This window comes from Macaca fascicularis, chromosome 12 (genome assembly GCF_037993035.2).
Source record: "Macaca fascicularis isolate 582-1 chromosome 12, T2T-MFA8v1.1".
Lineage (NCBI taxonomy): Eukaryota > Metazoa > Chordata > Mammalia > Primates > Cercopithecidae > Macaca > Macaca fascicularis.
Window position 1 is genome coordinate 106,447,054 of NC_088386.1, and position 16,376 is coordinate 106,463,429.

A 16,376-nucleotide genomic window follows, 5' to 3' on the forward strand; every position below is an offset into this window, starting at 1 on the left:
TGAGAATGGAGATGATTGAACACTTTAATGGAACCCATTAATTTGACTTGCAGAAAATGGTCTTATGTCTTCTCATGTTACTACTAACTCATACGATAGTCTAAGCCTCAGTTTCACCCTAGTAAAAACAAAACAAAAGGAAACAACAAAAACTCCCTTCTTATTTTACTGGTCAGTCATGCAGCTAGCTGAATATATACTATATGTAAAGTAATAAACTTTAAAGAAAAACAATCTTACCAGTTACTACATATTACCATTCTATGCTTTCAGTCTTCATACTGCAAGCCATTTATATAATAAACCTCTTCAGGAATGCTAAAAATTGGGGCGTACATATACAAGTACTTATTTATTTGTAAGAGAAGAGTATTACCATGGGAAATTTTATAACTCTGTGAACTAATGCCAAAAATACATTTTATTTTTAACTTGCTTTTATGTTCCATGTAATAAAAGGATATTTTAGGTGATGTCATAGGTTTGATAGGACTCCATTAATTTTTAAAGTAATAATTTATTGAGATAGATAAAACATTTTACCTCAAATATTTAATGTTCTGAGAGTCTTCATTTGTTATTTTAATAGTGTTTTCATAGTTTTGGCAAATAATTGTGCATTTTTGAATGTGTGAGAGAGTACTTACGAGTCTGGCATGGACAAGATGAATGTTTTGCTTAAAAGGTTTTCAGAGTAATATTCAGATGACTCATAAAGTGCCTATTATGTTTCTGTATATTAATTATTGTATGTTTGATAGTTCATAAGAGTATAGAACTTAAAAATTTTAAGTTGATTTAAAATAACACATACTCAGAATATGTGTGTATATATCTATAGTCAATAATTAATACATTATTCCTATGTTAATGTCTCTGAACTAAGCATCATGGGATCTATATTTACTTGATGCCATTTATTTTTATTAGGAACTGTTATTAGACAGTTCTTCTATTCAGTCATTAAGTACTGGGTACCTACTATGTGTAAGGTTTTGTGCTAGTTCCAAAGCCATTTGTTGATGAATAATCACTAGTTATTAGACCAAATGGTATTTGTTCTTCTATTCAGTCATTATTTATTGAGTACCTACTATGTGCTAGTTCCAAAGCCATTTGTTGATGAATAATCACTAGCCATTGAGCCTATAATATAGGTTTATAACCTATGCAAATAGCTATACATAAACAGGACACATTAATGGACATGTGAGAAGCAGAAATATGAATTCATGAAAGTTTAGTGGAGGTTAGAAACAAAAGCTCTGAGCTAACTTACACATGTTATCTCATACAAGTCTCAATGTATAGTTTTTAGAAGGTATGTGTCTCTATCCCATATTTTATGAAAGAAATGATGACTCAGAATGTTCAAGTAAATTCTCCAAAGTTTTACAGGTAGTACATGTTGGAGCCAGATTTTAAGATCAGAAATTTCTCAATCCAAGGACAATATTCTTTCCTTCAATATATCCCACTGTCATAGGAGCCAAAGGAAGAGAGAATTTAAAATAAATGAAATAGGAAGACAGTTTCAAGAGGATTGCATGGTTTAGAGAGAGAAGAGAGAAACAGAATTAAGTCCTCGTTTGATGTTGGGTAGGTAGGAGTGGAAGCTAGACTATCAGGACCAAATATATAGTGAGAAAGAAGTAGGTAAAGGTATGAATTCTACTCAGGAACTGACAATTTGTGTTTGCTCTTTATCTTATTTATGCTATTTTTCATAACAGTGAAAATCTGACTATGAGGAAATTAAGATAATATAAGAAGAAAAATTAAATTGGATATTAGCTACCTGTTTGTTCATTGGGTGAAACAGTGGGTGCCACACAGTCTTACTTCATTGTTCTGTAAATATTGCATATATACTAATATCATCCCCCAATTAAGTTGTAATTTTCATTAGGGAAAGTACCCAATACCATAATATCTTAATATACTTTTATTATAGGTCTTTCTTAGCAAGAAATTTTGTTAATTTGTATGAGTGCAGAATAGAGTTCACTGTGGCATAAGGTATAAGTCATAATTTCTGAAATAGATAAAAATGGTTTCCAAATCATTATTTACCATATATTTTCTTGGGAATTGATATATGGTGTTTTGTATAAACATCAAAAATATTTGTATGATAATATAACAAATATTATTGGTAGAAAGTGAAAATCATCATTTCTTCGTGATGGGAAAGGAGGGAGAATTGTAGTGGAGCAAAATGCAGATGATTCCTGGTTGTTCAAAGGGATTGAATTCACAAAATTCACAAAATTATTAATTAGAAAATACATAGCCCAATATATAAACTGACTGTGTTGGGAAATATTGTAGACAAACATCTCTAGGTTTTAATTTTTTAAAGTAGTTATGTATCTACTAATTAGCTAGGACGGCTCTGAATAAACTGTTTTTTAATAAAAGTAGATTTATCTAATTGTTTTATATTGTCAAAGATTACATACATGTAGGCATTATAAGTATATTGTGAAATCTCTAATTCTTGGTGAGAACTAACCAGTGTTTGTGTACTCTTGATCTTCAAAAATTATCCACGTTTTCAAATTTTTGCATTTTCTGAGAAGTTTTTGTGAGAAATATTCACAGACATTTTCAACTATATGAAAGGATATTATTTTATTAACCAGTGAAGAAGGTTAAGACAAAAGTAAATACTTACTTAAAATACAGATATCTACTGTATTTCTCTGGTGATGTTAAAGTACATTTCTATTATAATAAAGGTGAAAAATATCACTATCCTATTTTTCTGGATGGTGAAACTGAATCACACGAGGTGTGTGTCATACTTTATGTCTCACCAGTCAGAGGAAAGCAAGGAATCTAGCCCAGGGCTCCCACTTTCAGTGTTCGTCACTAACCCTTTTCAAACGCTTCTTTTTCGAGATATGACTTTTAAATCAGACAGCTGGAGATCAGTTCCTCCTTAGCTGTCAAGTTGTGAGCTGCCTGCATTGTTGACCCCACTTAGAGGGGAAACATTGTGAGGAATTTGCCCTTTTCCAAAACTCTTGGGGGAAAACACAGGAAGTCTGGCAGGGAGAAAGCCCCAGCAAGTCACCTTTGAAAAATGTAAACAGGATTTTCAAGGGTACAAAAACCCAGGATGAGAATTTTCTTTTTAAGTTTTACTTTATTTGTAATAAAAGATTGCATATATTTATACACAATATATGTCTATAGATAGATTTTCTTTAAAATACAAGTACCTTGTCTTCCATGTTTAGGCAGGTATGAGTAAAACAACTCTTGAGCGTAGAATGGAAATTAAATTTACACAAAATACTGCCAGAGCTATAATTACAGAAGCTGGATAATTAGTTGCTGACCCCAGAATTTCTTCACCTGGTAATTTATACTTGAGATGCCTTTATGGGGCATAAAACCTTCGAGTCTGACCTTCGGATAGTCACGCATTTTGTACCCAAAGAGTATAAGGCAGCGACCACGCCTCCTGACAGTGGAGTAAATGCCTGAGAGTGCTCTCTCTCCAGAAGATCAATTTTGATTTGCAGGGAGTCAAAAGTATGGTGGCCCCTCACCACCTCAAGGTATGAGTACAGAAATACTCCACAGGAGAGGAAAGAAAACAAAGAGAGCTGAGGTGCTGAGCCAAATGTAGGTGACTTGCTAGTTTTGCTCTGCTAAACTTCTCCTGCTTCTTCTCTTCTTCCTCTTCCTCTTTCTCCTCCCTGTTGGTCTGTTTCTTTCCCTTCTTCCTTTTCCTCCAGCAATTGCATCTATTAAGCACTTATTACCTTCTCGCTGTTGTGCTGAATACGTACCACATTTATTATTTTATCTGACTGATGAGTCTTTTTCTCAGGATGGTGGAGTATGACTGCAGGTTTTGGGCAAAGGTATTTGCCTTTCTGAGGTTGAAGTAGGCATTTTGACACTATTTGCCTGTATAACTATACTGATGATAATGTAATGGCCATCACAGCAATATCCACCTGGCAGTATCAAATTGCAGCTACTTCTTCTACCCCTCCCCTTCTACCCACTCTTCAGCTGATAAATTGATGAGTATACAGTTGTAGTGTCAAGTGGATAATTTTTGCTCTCATGGATATTAATGTGCATTTAATATGTTTTCTTATAAAAAAACCCAGATAATAAAGATATCTGCTTTCCATGTAGGTAGTAAGCCTCATATCAACATAGATTGAATATGACATGTCACTGGGAATTTAATTCTAGAATTTTCCCACATCCTCCTAAAAAAAACTTCTCCTTTTCCTCCTTTCTAAAAATGGCTTACATTTTTTCCTTCAAGAACTAGAAAAATGTAGTCAAAAATTATTCTTATATATCTTACATTTTTCTAGGAAAAAAATATGCAGTAGTTATTAGTAGATAGGCTTCTGTTAAGTTTTTGGGAGGCCAAAACAGGCGGATCACGAGGTCAGGAGTTTGAGACCAGCCTGGCCAACATAGTGAAACCCTGTCTCTACAAAAAATACAAAAATTAGCTGGGCATGGTGGCAGGTGCCTGTAGTCCCAGCCACTTGGGAGGCTGAGGCAGGAGAATCGACTGAACTGGGGAGGTGGAGGTTGCAGTGAGCTGAGATCACACCACTGCCCTCCAACCTGGGCAACAGAACGAGATTCTATCTAAAAAAAAAAAAAAAAAGTTATTTATTTTAACAAGGCTCTACGTAATTCTTTCTAGAAGTCAAAGAAAGCTATATTCAAAGTTATATTTATGTATTTGTTGCTTGGTACAACCTACGTGATGTTTGGAAAATTGCTCTGTGGAAACATGATGATTTAAACAAAGATGATAGAGATGTTTTAAAATATAGGACTTTCGAATAAATGTATTTGCAATAACAAATTATAAAACATCAAAGAGTGCCCATTCAATCCCTATTTTCTATGAGGCCTCATAAAGTGTTTCTTTTTATCTGTTAGATTTAAATTCTGTACACATAAAAATCTTATATTCAGGGGAAAATCAAGAGTTTTGCTTACTGAATACGTCTTTATTTTGGGGAAGGCATACATTGAATAGATTTAAAATTATAAATAAATGTATTCATCAGAAATAACAGAAACAATATTTCATAGTATGGACTTAACCCTTTAGTCTAATTGGCTCAAGCAAAAGCTATTTGATTGGTATCAGCATGCTTTTTTTGAATATAAGAGAATACTTTCTTATCTATGAATTGACATAACTTACTGCTTTGGTTAGGTGGTTTCCATTTGTTTTTCATCTTGGTAAAGATGAAAGGTAAAATTCAAATTTGGTAAAATCAAGGGCAGAGAGAGAGTCACTGCATCTTAAATTAAGAACCATGGCCCGGGGGCGGTGGTTCACGCCTGTAATCCCAGCACTTTGGGAGGCCGAGGCGGGTGGATCATGAGATCAGGAGATTGAGACTATCCTGGCTAACATGGTGAAACCCCATCTCTACTAAATGTACAAAAAAAAAAAAAAAAAAAAAAATTAGCCAGGCGTGGTGGCGGGAGCCTGTAGTCCCAGCTACTCAGGAAGTTGAGGCAGGAGAATGGCGTGAACCCAGGAGGCAGAGCTTGCAGTGAGCAGAGATCGCGCCACTGCACTCTAGCCTGGGCAACAGAGCGAGACTCTGTCTCAAAACAAAACAAAACAAAACAAAACAAACAAACAAACAAAAAAAAACATGAAAAAACAAAATGTGGTTTATTAAGGCTCAAAAATTGCAATTAACCGACATTAAGCTTTTTTTCATCATTATTCCTTGTATTCATAGAACCTAATTATGACATTATATTCAATACTAAATGAGTGGCTTTACCAGAATAAAAGTAATATCATGATATTTCTGGATTATTAGGGTTATTAAAGATTAGCAAAAAAGAAGATGAAATTCAGAAAATTAAAACTTGCCTATTTAAAGATGTCTACTTTATCAGTTTCTCATAAGGTTTCCTTCTTAATGTTGATTTTGCTGTTATTATTACTAGCCTTTAAGGTGAAATATAGTTTTATGTATGCCATTTTTTGAAAACGATTACTTGTAACATTTTAGCCTTATTGTGATAGAATCTGGGTCCACTTAGCACTATTAGATAATTTTCTCGATGCCATATTTTCATGTGAACATTGGATCTAGGTATTATTTTCTCTGTACAAGAAATTTAAAGATTCAGGTCTTCTTAAATTCCTTCAAAGACCTCATTCCTGTATAGAAACAGCCGTGGTACTCAAAAATTGAGACAAAATAGTAGTGTCTACCCAATTGCCTGTGTTTTTATACTTTGCCCTTCTAAATGCCACTCCTATTTTTGAAAATTGTCTTTTGCATTTCTCTTAAGGAAATACGTAGTAACTTGTCTCCCTGAATGAAGAGAGGTGGCAAATAATTTCTCCACTGATAGCATTATTGTGATTGTGGCATGGTCTTGAACCTATGAAATGCCAAAAATAATAAGTGAAGAAGTAAAAAACTCAAGAGAGAGGCTAGTGAGGGTTCATGAGGCAGAGAACATATATCTTACTCAATTCTCTTATTAAAGCAGATGCCATTACTGAACATCAGGCTTAGTTTTTTTCTGCCATTTTGGAGTGTTTGTTTTTTTTCCTTTTTAAAGAGGATAATAATAAAATTGCAAACCCATCCCATAATTGTAGGCCAGGTGGAGTGCTCATTTTCACATTAGAGCTTGTGCAATCTGGAGGGGAAATTTGGTTTAGTATTACTTGTGAGTTGGTGGATCCGATAAAAGCCAGTCAAGTGGAAGAGAGGACTGTGTGAAGTGCGCCTGCTCCCCTGATAATTAGAATGCTGCAGGCGTTCCTCCAGTCAGCTAATAGATTTCCCCAGCTCCTCTGTGCCAGGTGAAAATTTCCTCATTAAGGGGAATTTATTCCATTTCCTTTTATCATTTATTATTGAAGACTAAGTGTGAGTGGAGGAAGTTTCAGAGATGACAGGGAGGAATTTTAAACAACAACAACAACAATATCTACATTGGAAGTCTTAGAGAGCGAAGGGAAAGACTTGTATTGTTTGTAAACCAGAGAACACACCAGAGACTTCTTGCTGTAGAAGCCGAACCATGCTGTCTCACCATTTGAAGATTATGGCAGAGTGTGTAAAAGTCTGATGGTTTGGTTTTAAGGCATTTTTTTCCCCCTTCTAAAATTTCAAACTGTCATTTTGTGCTGCTAAGTAGAAAGAAACTGAAGATTATGAAAAGGCCAGCATCACAGCCATTTGGTGTGTTGTTTTACTGTATACATTCTATTATGCAATGATGAAAGTCTAACCTTTTCTAAAGTTTGCCCTTGAACTCTCAAAGCAAAGCAAAATGGCAAGGGAAAGAAAAGTTGTGTATGTAATAGCATATTTTAGAGGACATTGTTCTGAAATACAGATTTAATGTGTACATGTTCAAAAGAGTAAAAATAAACATAAAATACTAGTACATACAAACACATATCAAATAACAGAAGGATAATTTAGTATGCATATTTTAAAATTGTGTGCTTTTGTGCAATATGCTTTCTTCAGCTGATCACATTTCTAGCTGGGCATAAAGCTGTCTTGATTTACAACATAATATAAACGGAGTATTCCCTATTGAGGTTTCAAAAAGCAGTGTTGAATTAGAAATTCAGTATTTATATTTCCTTTAGTAATTATTCTGTTTTGAGTTTGTTTCAAATTAAGGTTTTTATTTTTCCTTCAGAAAAATAAAAATGTTATAGCCTTGTTTCAAAAATAAGCATTTACCTAGCTTAATTTAAAAAACAAAAACAAAAACCCACCGTGATGGAAATTCTTTTTGGCAAACAAAATGGAGGGAGCACAATGTGGGCAGATAAAGATGAGGAGCATCTATCTGAGTCTCCACATTATTAAATGAGCTTTGTGTTTGCTTAAGATTATTCATCTTGTATCTGACTCTGAGGAGATTTTACCTGATCTAAATCACTGCCCCACAACTAATGAATTGTGTCTTTGAACTGTCTTTTTTTTTTCTTTGATTATAATGGGACACAAAATAAAATTTTGTATCAGAACAAGCTGGGACTAAAGTGAATTTTCTTCTGTGTGTAATGACATATCAGCCAGCCTGGTGTTACACAGAAGAGAGAAAACAGAGGAGAGGAAAGGTGAGGACAATACAGAGAATTGACAGGCTTCCTGTCTTGGCGTTAGGAGTACCTTGTGGAATTAGGCAGCACAGACTGTGGGAAGGGATCTAACTTGTCTGTGCCTCTCTAATGGCTGTGGTGGGTCAGGATCAACAGTGATTTCTCAGTGAGGAGGATTGCTAAGTGCTTTGCAGTATTTCATGATCATGTGTAAAGAGCAGAAATAACCAGAGAGACCATGAATACTATAGAAATTATATCACTTTGAACATCCAATGATCACACATACCCAATATCTGTATTCAAGTTAAGGTAGATGAACATGAATGTACTAATATACCATTTCAATTTAATAATTCTAAAATTCAAGACATTTTAAAATATCGTATTATATTATTGATGTAGTTATTTGAAAATTGGGCAGACGTTAAAGCAGTTTTTGGCTCACCAAGAAAATGTCCTAAGAATCAACTAGTGAGATTAAAATATGCAATGTGCAGGTCTAGCTTGGTACATCTGTTTCAAAATTCTCACCTGGTATGATTTAAGGGGATGGCTATGTAGAAGGTTTTCACTCCCATTCTGAAGTATCATTCACAATCATTATTTTGTGTTACTGTTACTCTTCTCAGACTTTTCCTTTAAATTATGAAAACTCTCTGCTGTGGGAAATGCTACGGACTGGGGAGCAGTAACAATTGAGTTAGTCTGATTTACAGATGACTTTTTTTCCATCACCAGAGCTGAGTACAAAATTAACTCATTTCACTTTTTAATGCACAAGGCCAATTCTTATCAATCAAACTTTTCTTTCTTCTTTCTCATTGTCTCTTCTTTCTTATTATTTTTATTTCTTTGCTGGTAAGTGTGTCCCCAGTTTTATTTAGTAGGTAGAGGAGGAAGACTTTGTATATTTTCTAGAGATGTCTACATATAATCTGTTAGACTCTTGTGGTGAAAAAGAACAAGATAAATTATGTGTATTCCAGAAATGAAAATACTACATTCCTGCATGAAAATACTGCATTGCTGAATGTAGATGAAACAAATGCAAATTTATTGCATCCCTAATAGAAATGTGAAGAATCTAAATTTTTCTTATTTAATACCATTACTTGTAATTTTCATTTTAAACAACATAGCGACCTTTGAAGAACTGACTGGTATTCCATGTAAGAAGGAATGCAAACAAATAATTAAAGACCCCCTAAAAATTATCACAACAAACAAATAGAAAAACCTGACTGAAAAAGCTAAAGATAACTACATGACTTCTGGTTATCTTAGCACTTGAAGAACCTGCACTTGTGCTGCTGCTGTGTTCGCCCATGGTCACAATTATAGATGTGATGGTTCTTTTCAAGGCATGTGTCTTACGTGTATCTGGATGACTGTTCTTCAGAGTTAGGATTTTAGTCATTTAAGTGAAAGTGGTTATTGTTCTAACTTAGAAAAATAGCTTATTTGTCAAGCACTTCCACTGAAACGCTGAGTGCATACTTGCACATAAACAAATGAGTAATTGGTTTGGGAGCATATTCTTGGCAAGGGAAGTAGAAACATACGTTTCTAAAACAAATAGCAACAATAACAAAAAAAAGGAAATCTTTCCTCTACTTTTAAAATTAATTTCTCTCTCTCTCTTTTTTCCCCGAAACTAAAAGTAACCACAAACTTTGGTGTTTCTAAGGCTCTCTGAAGCTCAAAAGTCCCCTCTGGGGTAAAGCCTTTCCAGACTTCCCCATTGGAAGCTGGGGGCCCCTGCCGTAAGCCACAGCATCAACTTGTGCACACTTCTCTCATGGCACCTCTCATGATGTAGACATATCAATGGCTATTCGTGCTTCCTAACATCCTCTGACCTCCTAAATGTAAGAATACAATATTTCATCTTCCATCATTAATATAGGCAGCACAGGTCTGATACAGAGCACATACTCACTAAATGTTAAAGCACTAATGAAAGAATGATAATGAATGTGGCTCTGCCCTCACCATCCACTTTCCTGTACACTCTTTCCAACTACAAATCCTCAGTATGTTTCCCTTACGTGCCATGTCCACTGTTGCTCTCAAACAATAGCCAATACTATTGCCATTGTCTATTGTACATCTGTCAACTCTTTTATCTATATATAGTTGAACTTTCTTTTTTCTTTTTTTTTTTGAGGTGGAGTCTCACTCCATTGTCTGGGTTGCAGTGCAGTGGCGTGATCTCAGCTCACTGCAACCCCCACCTCCTGGGTTCAAGTGATTCTTTTGCCTCAGCCTCTCAAGTAGCTGGGATTAACAGACACCTGCCACTATGCCCAGCTAATTTTTTGTATTTTTAGTAGGGATGGGGTTTCACCATGTTGGCCAGGCTGGTCTCAAACTCCTGACCTTGTGATTTGCCCGCCTCGGCCTCCCAAAGTGCTGGGATTACAGGTGTGAGCCACTGCCCCCGGCCAAATTGAACTTTCTTTATAGATCTGTTCTCATCCCTCCACTGCCATAGTATTTCTCAAGTACAGTCTTTCACACTATTATCTTTCTCTGGGCTCACGTAGCACCACATAGCTTATCCCTCCATAAAGTGTTTTGAATCACTATCATTTCATTGTCTCAAATATTGCTTCCGTATCTTCTGGGGCAGCACTGTTCAGTAGAAATTTCTGTGATGATGAAATATTCTATAATCTGCACTTTCTGACACTGGAGCCACTGACCATGTGTGGCTATTGAGCACTTGAAACCTGGCTTTGGTGACTGTAGATCTAAATTTTTAGTTGTAAAAGATTTAATTAACTTTTCAATTTAAATAACCACATGTGGCTAGGGGCTACTATGTTGGATGGCACAGTTCCAAAGCACAGGGCTTGGCACACATACTAAGTCAGCAATAATACTTAATATTGGATCGCATTCAAGAATTTAACAGGAAAATGCATTGCTCTGAGAGAATGCTTAACAAATACTTGGGAAAACTAAATTCAAAATAAGAATAAAAAGAGAAGAAATTAAATTCAATGGGAGATTTAACACACTGATTTGAGACAGAAGGGAATTTAGGTTCAATAGGAAAAGCAAATTGACTAGGAAGAACTGTAGCTGCAAAAATTTAAACTAATACTGACATTGGAAAGTCAGAGAAATAGCCATTATATACGCCAGCTTGATTTTTCTTCTCCAAACTCACAATATGAATTAATTAAAGCAGATTAATGATTAGAATGAACAAAATGCAATAGATTTAATCCAATTACATTTTATTAACAGCATTTCATGAAAATTCTTAATGCAAGTTAGTTCTTCTGGCAATACACTATTTTAATTTCATTGTATTGACTATCAAACTATTATAATTGAATTGTATTGTATTAACTATTACATGAAATAGCTGGCCCACAGGTATCTGGTTAAAGATGCTTTTACAGTAGTATTTTAGTTTTCTTTCCCTCAGTTCTTTACAAATTATTTTTGCGTGCATTTTGAAATCTAGTTATGAGCTAATTTTAATAATTTCTTTGTCTTTTCTATAAAATAAAAACCTAGGGAATTGAAGTTTTTATATTTATCCTTCATTTATTTATATTCATAAATTATATTTATAATTAATTTATAAAATATATGCATTTTATTTGTGTTTATATTACTTATATTTATCCTTCATTTATTTATTTTCATCAATGTTTATTGAATGCTCTCTGTGGGCCAGATAATGTGGTCGATTTGGGGAGTAATCTGGTAAATAAGCCAAATGTCTTCTTTACCTTTATGGAACTTAAATCTAGCAGGAAAAAGCCTGATTGATGAATAAAAGTTAAGAGACATTAAAAGTATCAGGTGAAAATGGACATGCTAAACTGTATGGTTCTATGTCCATCGCTTCAAGCAAAAGAGGCAGTCAAAAGCACTAGAAGTTCAGCATGGATGAGAGCAAACCAAAAGGCTTCACAAATAAAGCTTGGCTTTAGTTGGACTTTGAAGGGCTGCTGAGGGTTGGGGAGAAGTTGAGAAGGTAAAAGGAATGTCAAAGGTGTTACAGATGAGAGAAACAATACAAATAAAGTCTACACTATGGACAGGAGCAGGGGGAAAATAAGACAAATCTAGTTTGAGCAGAAAACAATTATAAAATGACAAAACTGTCTTCTCAACGTAGACCGATGGGTGATATTAGTAAGTAGAGGTGATTTATGGAGAGGATATCCAACCTGATGCAATGTTGGGACGCCTAGGTGAAGATGATTCCCGAAGCTCATATGCATAAAGACCTGGAGCACAGGTCAGATGTTGGAGAATAGGCCATGGATTTGGGAATCACCAACCAACCGTGCAACTTGCACCCATGACAGTGGCCGAATTTAGAGAGGGAGAGAGGGAAGACAAAAGCAGGTAACAAAGGGTAGAGCCCTGGCGGGGGAAACCCAAACTAGTAAATGGTAGTTGTGAGTAATAAAGTAGAGTGAGGAGTCACTTAGTGGAAGCCAGAATATCTTTTTAAGAAATAAATAATCAAAAGGGTCTTGTGATGACAGGTTGAGGAAAATGAAAACTGAGAAAGGGCTCCTGGATTTAGAGAGTGAAGTCTCTGATTATTACTAACGAGCACATTTATTAGAACAGTAAATGCACTTGCCATTTTTTATAAAAGCAGCAGGGAAGAGGTCACATAGAGTGTGAAAGCAGGCGATCAGAGATTGTCAGCTTTGCAAATAGAAGACTTCATAGAGGCTGGAAGATTGAGTGGGTTCGTCATTATTTGTGTATTTTTAAAAGACAACAGGACTTAAATATGTTTGAAGGTGGAAAATAAGAAGCCTTGGTGTTTTTGAAATTGAACTTGTCACTGCTTTTTATTGTGTTTGGTCTAAACTTGAATCTCTCTTTTCTATTAAATCCTAGTGAGTCCATTACTGAAGAAACCCTGAAAAGAGCAAAGGAGATTGGATTCTCAGATAAGCAGATTTCCAAGTGCCTTGGGCTAACTGAGGCCCAGACAAGGGAGCTGAGGCTAAAGAAAAACATCCACCCTTGGGTTAAACAGGTAAAAGAGTTTCCCTTTCCCTCCAACCCCCACCAACAGGATTTCTGTGGTAAAATGTAGGCACCCATTCAAAAGGCCATTGTCAATAAAAAGAGGAGTGGGATTAAGAAGTGACACTACTCATCTGGTTGATGCTCATAATGTCACCAATTTTATTGAGCACATGATTAATTTTTACTTAAAAGGGAAAGAAGGAAAGGGCACTAGGTTGTAAAGATAAGAGTGAGTACCTGATTTTCTTGGCCTAACTGAACAAAACAAAACAAAAATTTAAACTCTCTCTCCTCTGCTTTTTGACCTGTGTTCAAATATGTAAGTAGTTAAGAAATCCTTAGTGTAATAGAAGGACTTGAAATTTCCTAGCATGGTGGCTGACCCTCTTGAAAATAATAGTTATCTCCTTTGGCACTAACTTTTTACAGGGTAATACTTTATATTAAGTGCCCCATCATTATGGTTCATTTAGTATTCATTGTGATAGGGCTGGGCATAATGAGCTCATCTAGTATTCATGACAATCACGCATGAACATTCATAGGTGTGCTGTTGTGATTTTTTTTTCCTTTGGCCTTTAATGGAAGGGATGTCTTGGTTTAAAGTACCACCAGCTGGTTTTTGTCCTTTAAAATCATTGACTTTTCTCTGCATGCTCAAGAGGCACATGCATACCCTTAGGTCTCAAGCTTGATGCTAAATATTTTCCACTCAGCAATTATTATCTTTCTTCCTTCTCACCTGCTTTATACCAGCTTGCCCTGTCGGCCCCAAATTCTTGCTCACTAAGCTGAGTTACTGGCCCTTGAGAGTGGAATTGATTTCCAAATATGTTCAATGAGATCTTGTTCTCCCCCCTGTTCATCCCCTATGGCTTTATGGTATTTGTGTCATCCGAACACTTAGTGCCACAGGCAACTTAAATCCTGTGCATTAATTTGCAAACCAAAGAGATCCTTACATAAAGGTTATTTTACTCAGATTTAAGATTTCATATACAGCTGCTTTTAGAGAGCTGGTGGGGTAAGTCTTCCTAGTAACCAGTTGACTATAGGACCACTTTGCAATGTTCATGAGAGATACTACTACTACTAGTGATCCAACGCCGTGTTTCTCAAGTGATAACTAGACCATATCACTATTATCTCTCTCTTATTTTCAGAATTAGAAAGCAATTCCATGGGTCATACATTTTCCTGTCTGCATACTTTACAGTAATAGGAATTAAAGGAATATATACATATATAAAGCAAAAAACATTTAGTCTTGAACAAATTATAATAACATTCTTGTTTATTTGTTTTCTCTTACAGATTGATACACTGGCTGCAGAATACCCGTCAGTAACAAACTATCTCTATGTTACCTACAATGGTCAGGTAGGAATGGGCAAACTGGCATATCCAGAAAGCACTAGATTTGGTAGACAGTTCACACTAGGGAATATATATTTTTTACCTCTTTGGATATCTAGGTAATAAAAAATGGCATCATGTGTGAGATATGATTATATGTTCCTGTACTCAGTCTTTTAAGAACTGCCTTAAGATAATGAAATCAAACAAGTGAAAAATTAAGGACAATGACTATGTGATCATACAATTATGCTATGTTCTCATGACTATTTAATTTAAAAATATTGTGCCATATCTATTTTTTATAAATAAGTAGGACTTGTATAACTTTATATTTATGGGTTTCCAGAGACTAATAGAGAATACACGTTAACAAGAGGAAGAATGAGAAATACATACTTAATGATAGGACAAATAGTTTAATTAAATGGAATAATAACACATAATGATTTCCACATCTTCCTTTTCTTATTTCCTCAGGAGCATGATATCAATTTTGATGACCATGGAATGATGGTGCTAGGCTGTGGTCCATATCACATTGGTAAAATAATAAATTATATGTATATAGGACTTTACACAATTTATATAGTTTTATTCATGCATGTTAATTTCATTATTCCAAGAACTGTGTCAAATAAATGCTATAATATATGTTTTGCACATTAGGAAACTGGGGTTCAGAAAAATAAAACCCAAATATATACAGCTATTTAGTAGTAGAGTGGGATTCAAATGCAGGTCTCAACTACAAATTCTATCTCCTCTCATTTCACCGTGTAACTTAATTTTCACCCTTTTTAACTGAATTGAGCCTCTCGCTGGAGTTGGGATTGGATTAGACGTTGATCTTTTATCTTCTAGCATAGTTTTTCATAAGGATCTACATTTACTCAAGGACTTTATACATTAGCCAGAAATTATATCACAGATACCATCTCTGACCTCATCCTATGGAACATATATGACTTTTGTTTACATCAAATGCAAAAATCTTGTTTCTTTGGTGCACGGGTAGAGCATTATATAGGCAAATTAAAACGTAATCACCAGAAATTATGACATTTCTCTCCAGCCAATTAAATAACCACTAAAGATGATTACAAATGCAAGTATGTATTTTAATGGACAGTGATATTAGTCAACATATGGATTTAATATTTAATCTCCACAAAGCATTATAATATGGAAATGATAGAATCTATGATTTAAATATATGTAGTCTTACTCTATTACTTTAAGCATAGTTTACTTTAGTTTTTACAATGAACTAAGAGGTTCAGGATATGTTAGTTTACCAATCTTTGGACAAATCTTGAAGTAGGACAAAAATGTTTATCTTTACCACCCTAGTCATTGTCTTAGTCCATTTGTGCTGCTGTAACAAAATACCTGAGACTGGGTAATTTATCAATAAATTCTCACAGTTCTAGGGGCTGGGAAGTCCAAAATCGAGTGCCAGGAAGTTCAGTTGTCTGGTAAGACATAGGTTTCTGCTTCTAAGATGGCACCTTAAAACTTGTGCTTCCCACAAGGAATGCTGTCTTTACATGGCAGAAGGTACAGGAGCACAAAGGGAACAAGTTCCCTCCATCAAACCTTCACCCTCAGTTTTTTCTGAGACAGGTCTTACTGTGTCACCTGGGCTGGAATGCAGTGGTATGATCATGGTTCACTGTAGCCTTGATGTCCTAGGCTCAAGCACTCCTCCCACCTCAGCCTCCTTAGAAGCTGGGCCTGTAGGCGTGTGCCATCATGCTTGGCTAATTTATTTTTATTTTTATTTTTTGTAGAGATGGAATTTTTCTGTGTTGACTAGGCTAGTCTCACACTTCTGGACTCATGAGATCCTCCTGCCTCAGCCTCCCAAAGTGCTGGTATTACAGGC

The 16,376-nt window shown here is 35.3% G+C and overlaps 1 protein-coding gene across 2 annotated transcripts in view; it reads left to right on the top strand.

The window, feature by feature from the left end:
• Positions 1-16,376, top strand: part of CPS1 (carbamoyl-phosphate synthase 1) — a 119,290-nt gene that overhangs the window by 69,065 nt on the left and 33,849 nt on the right. For both annotated transcript variants that reach the window (XR_012421450.1, XM_005574178.4), the window contains 3 exons: positions 12,998-13,139; positions 14,447-14,512; positions 14,969-15,032. Coding sequence is in view for 1 of the 2 variants with exons in the window: in XM_005574178.4 (XP_005574235.3) it covers positions 12,998-13,139; positions 14,447-14,512; positions 14,969-15,032 (272 nt within the window). In the remaining variant the exon portion in view is untranslated. The remainder of the gene's footprint in view (positions 1-12,997; positions 13,140-14,446; positions 14,513-14,968; positions 15,033-16,376) is intronic.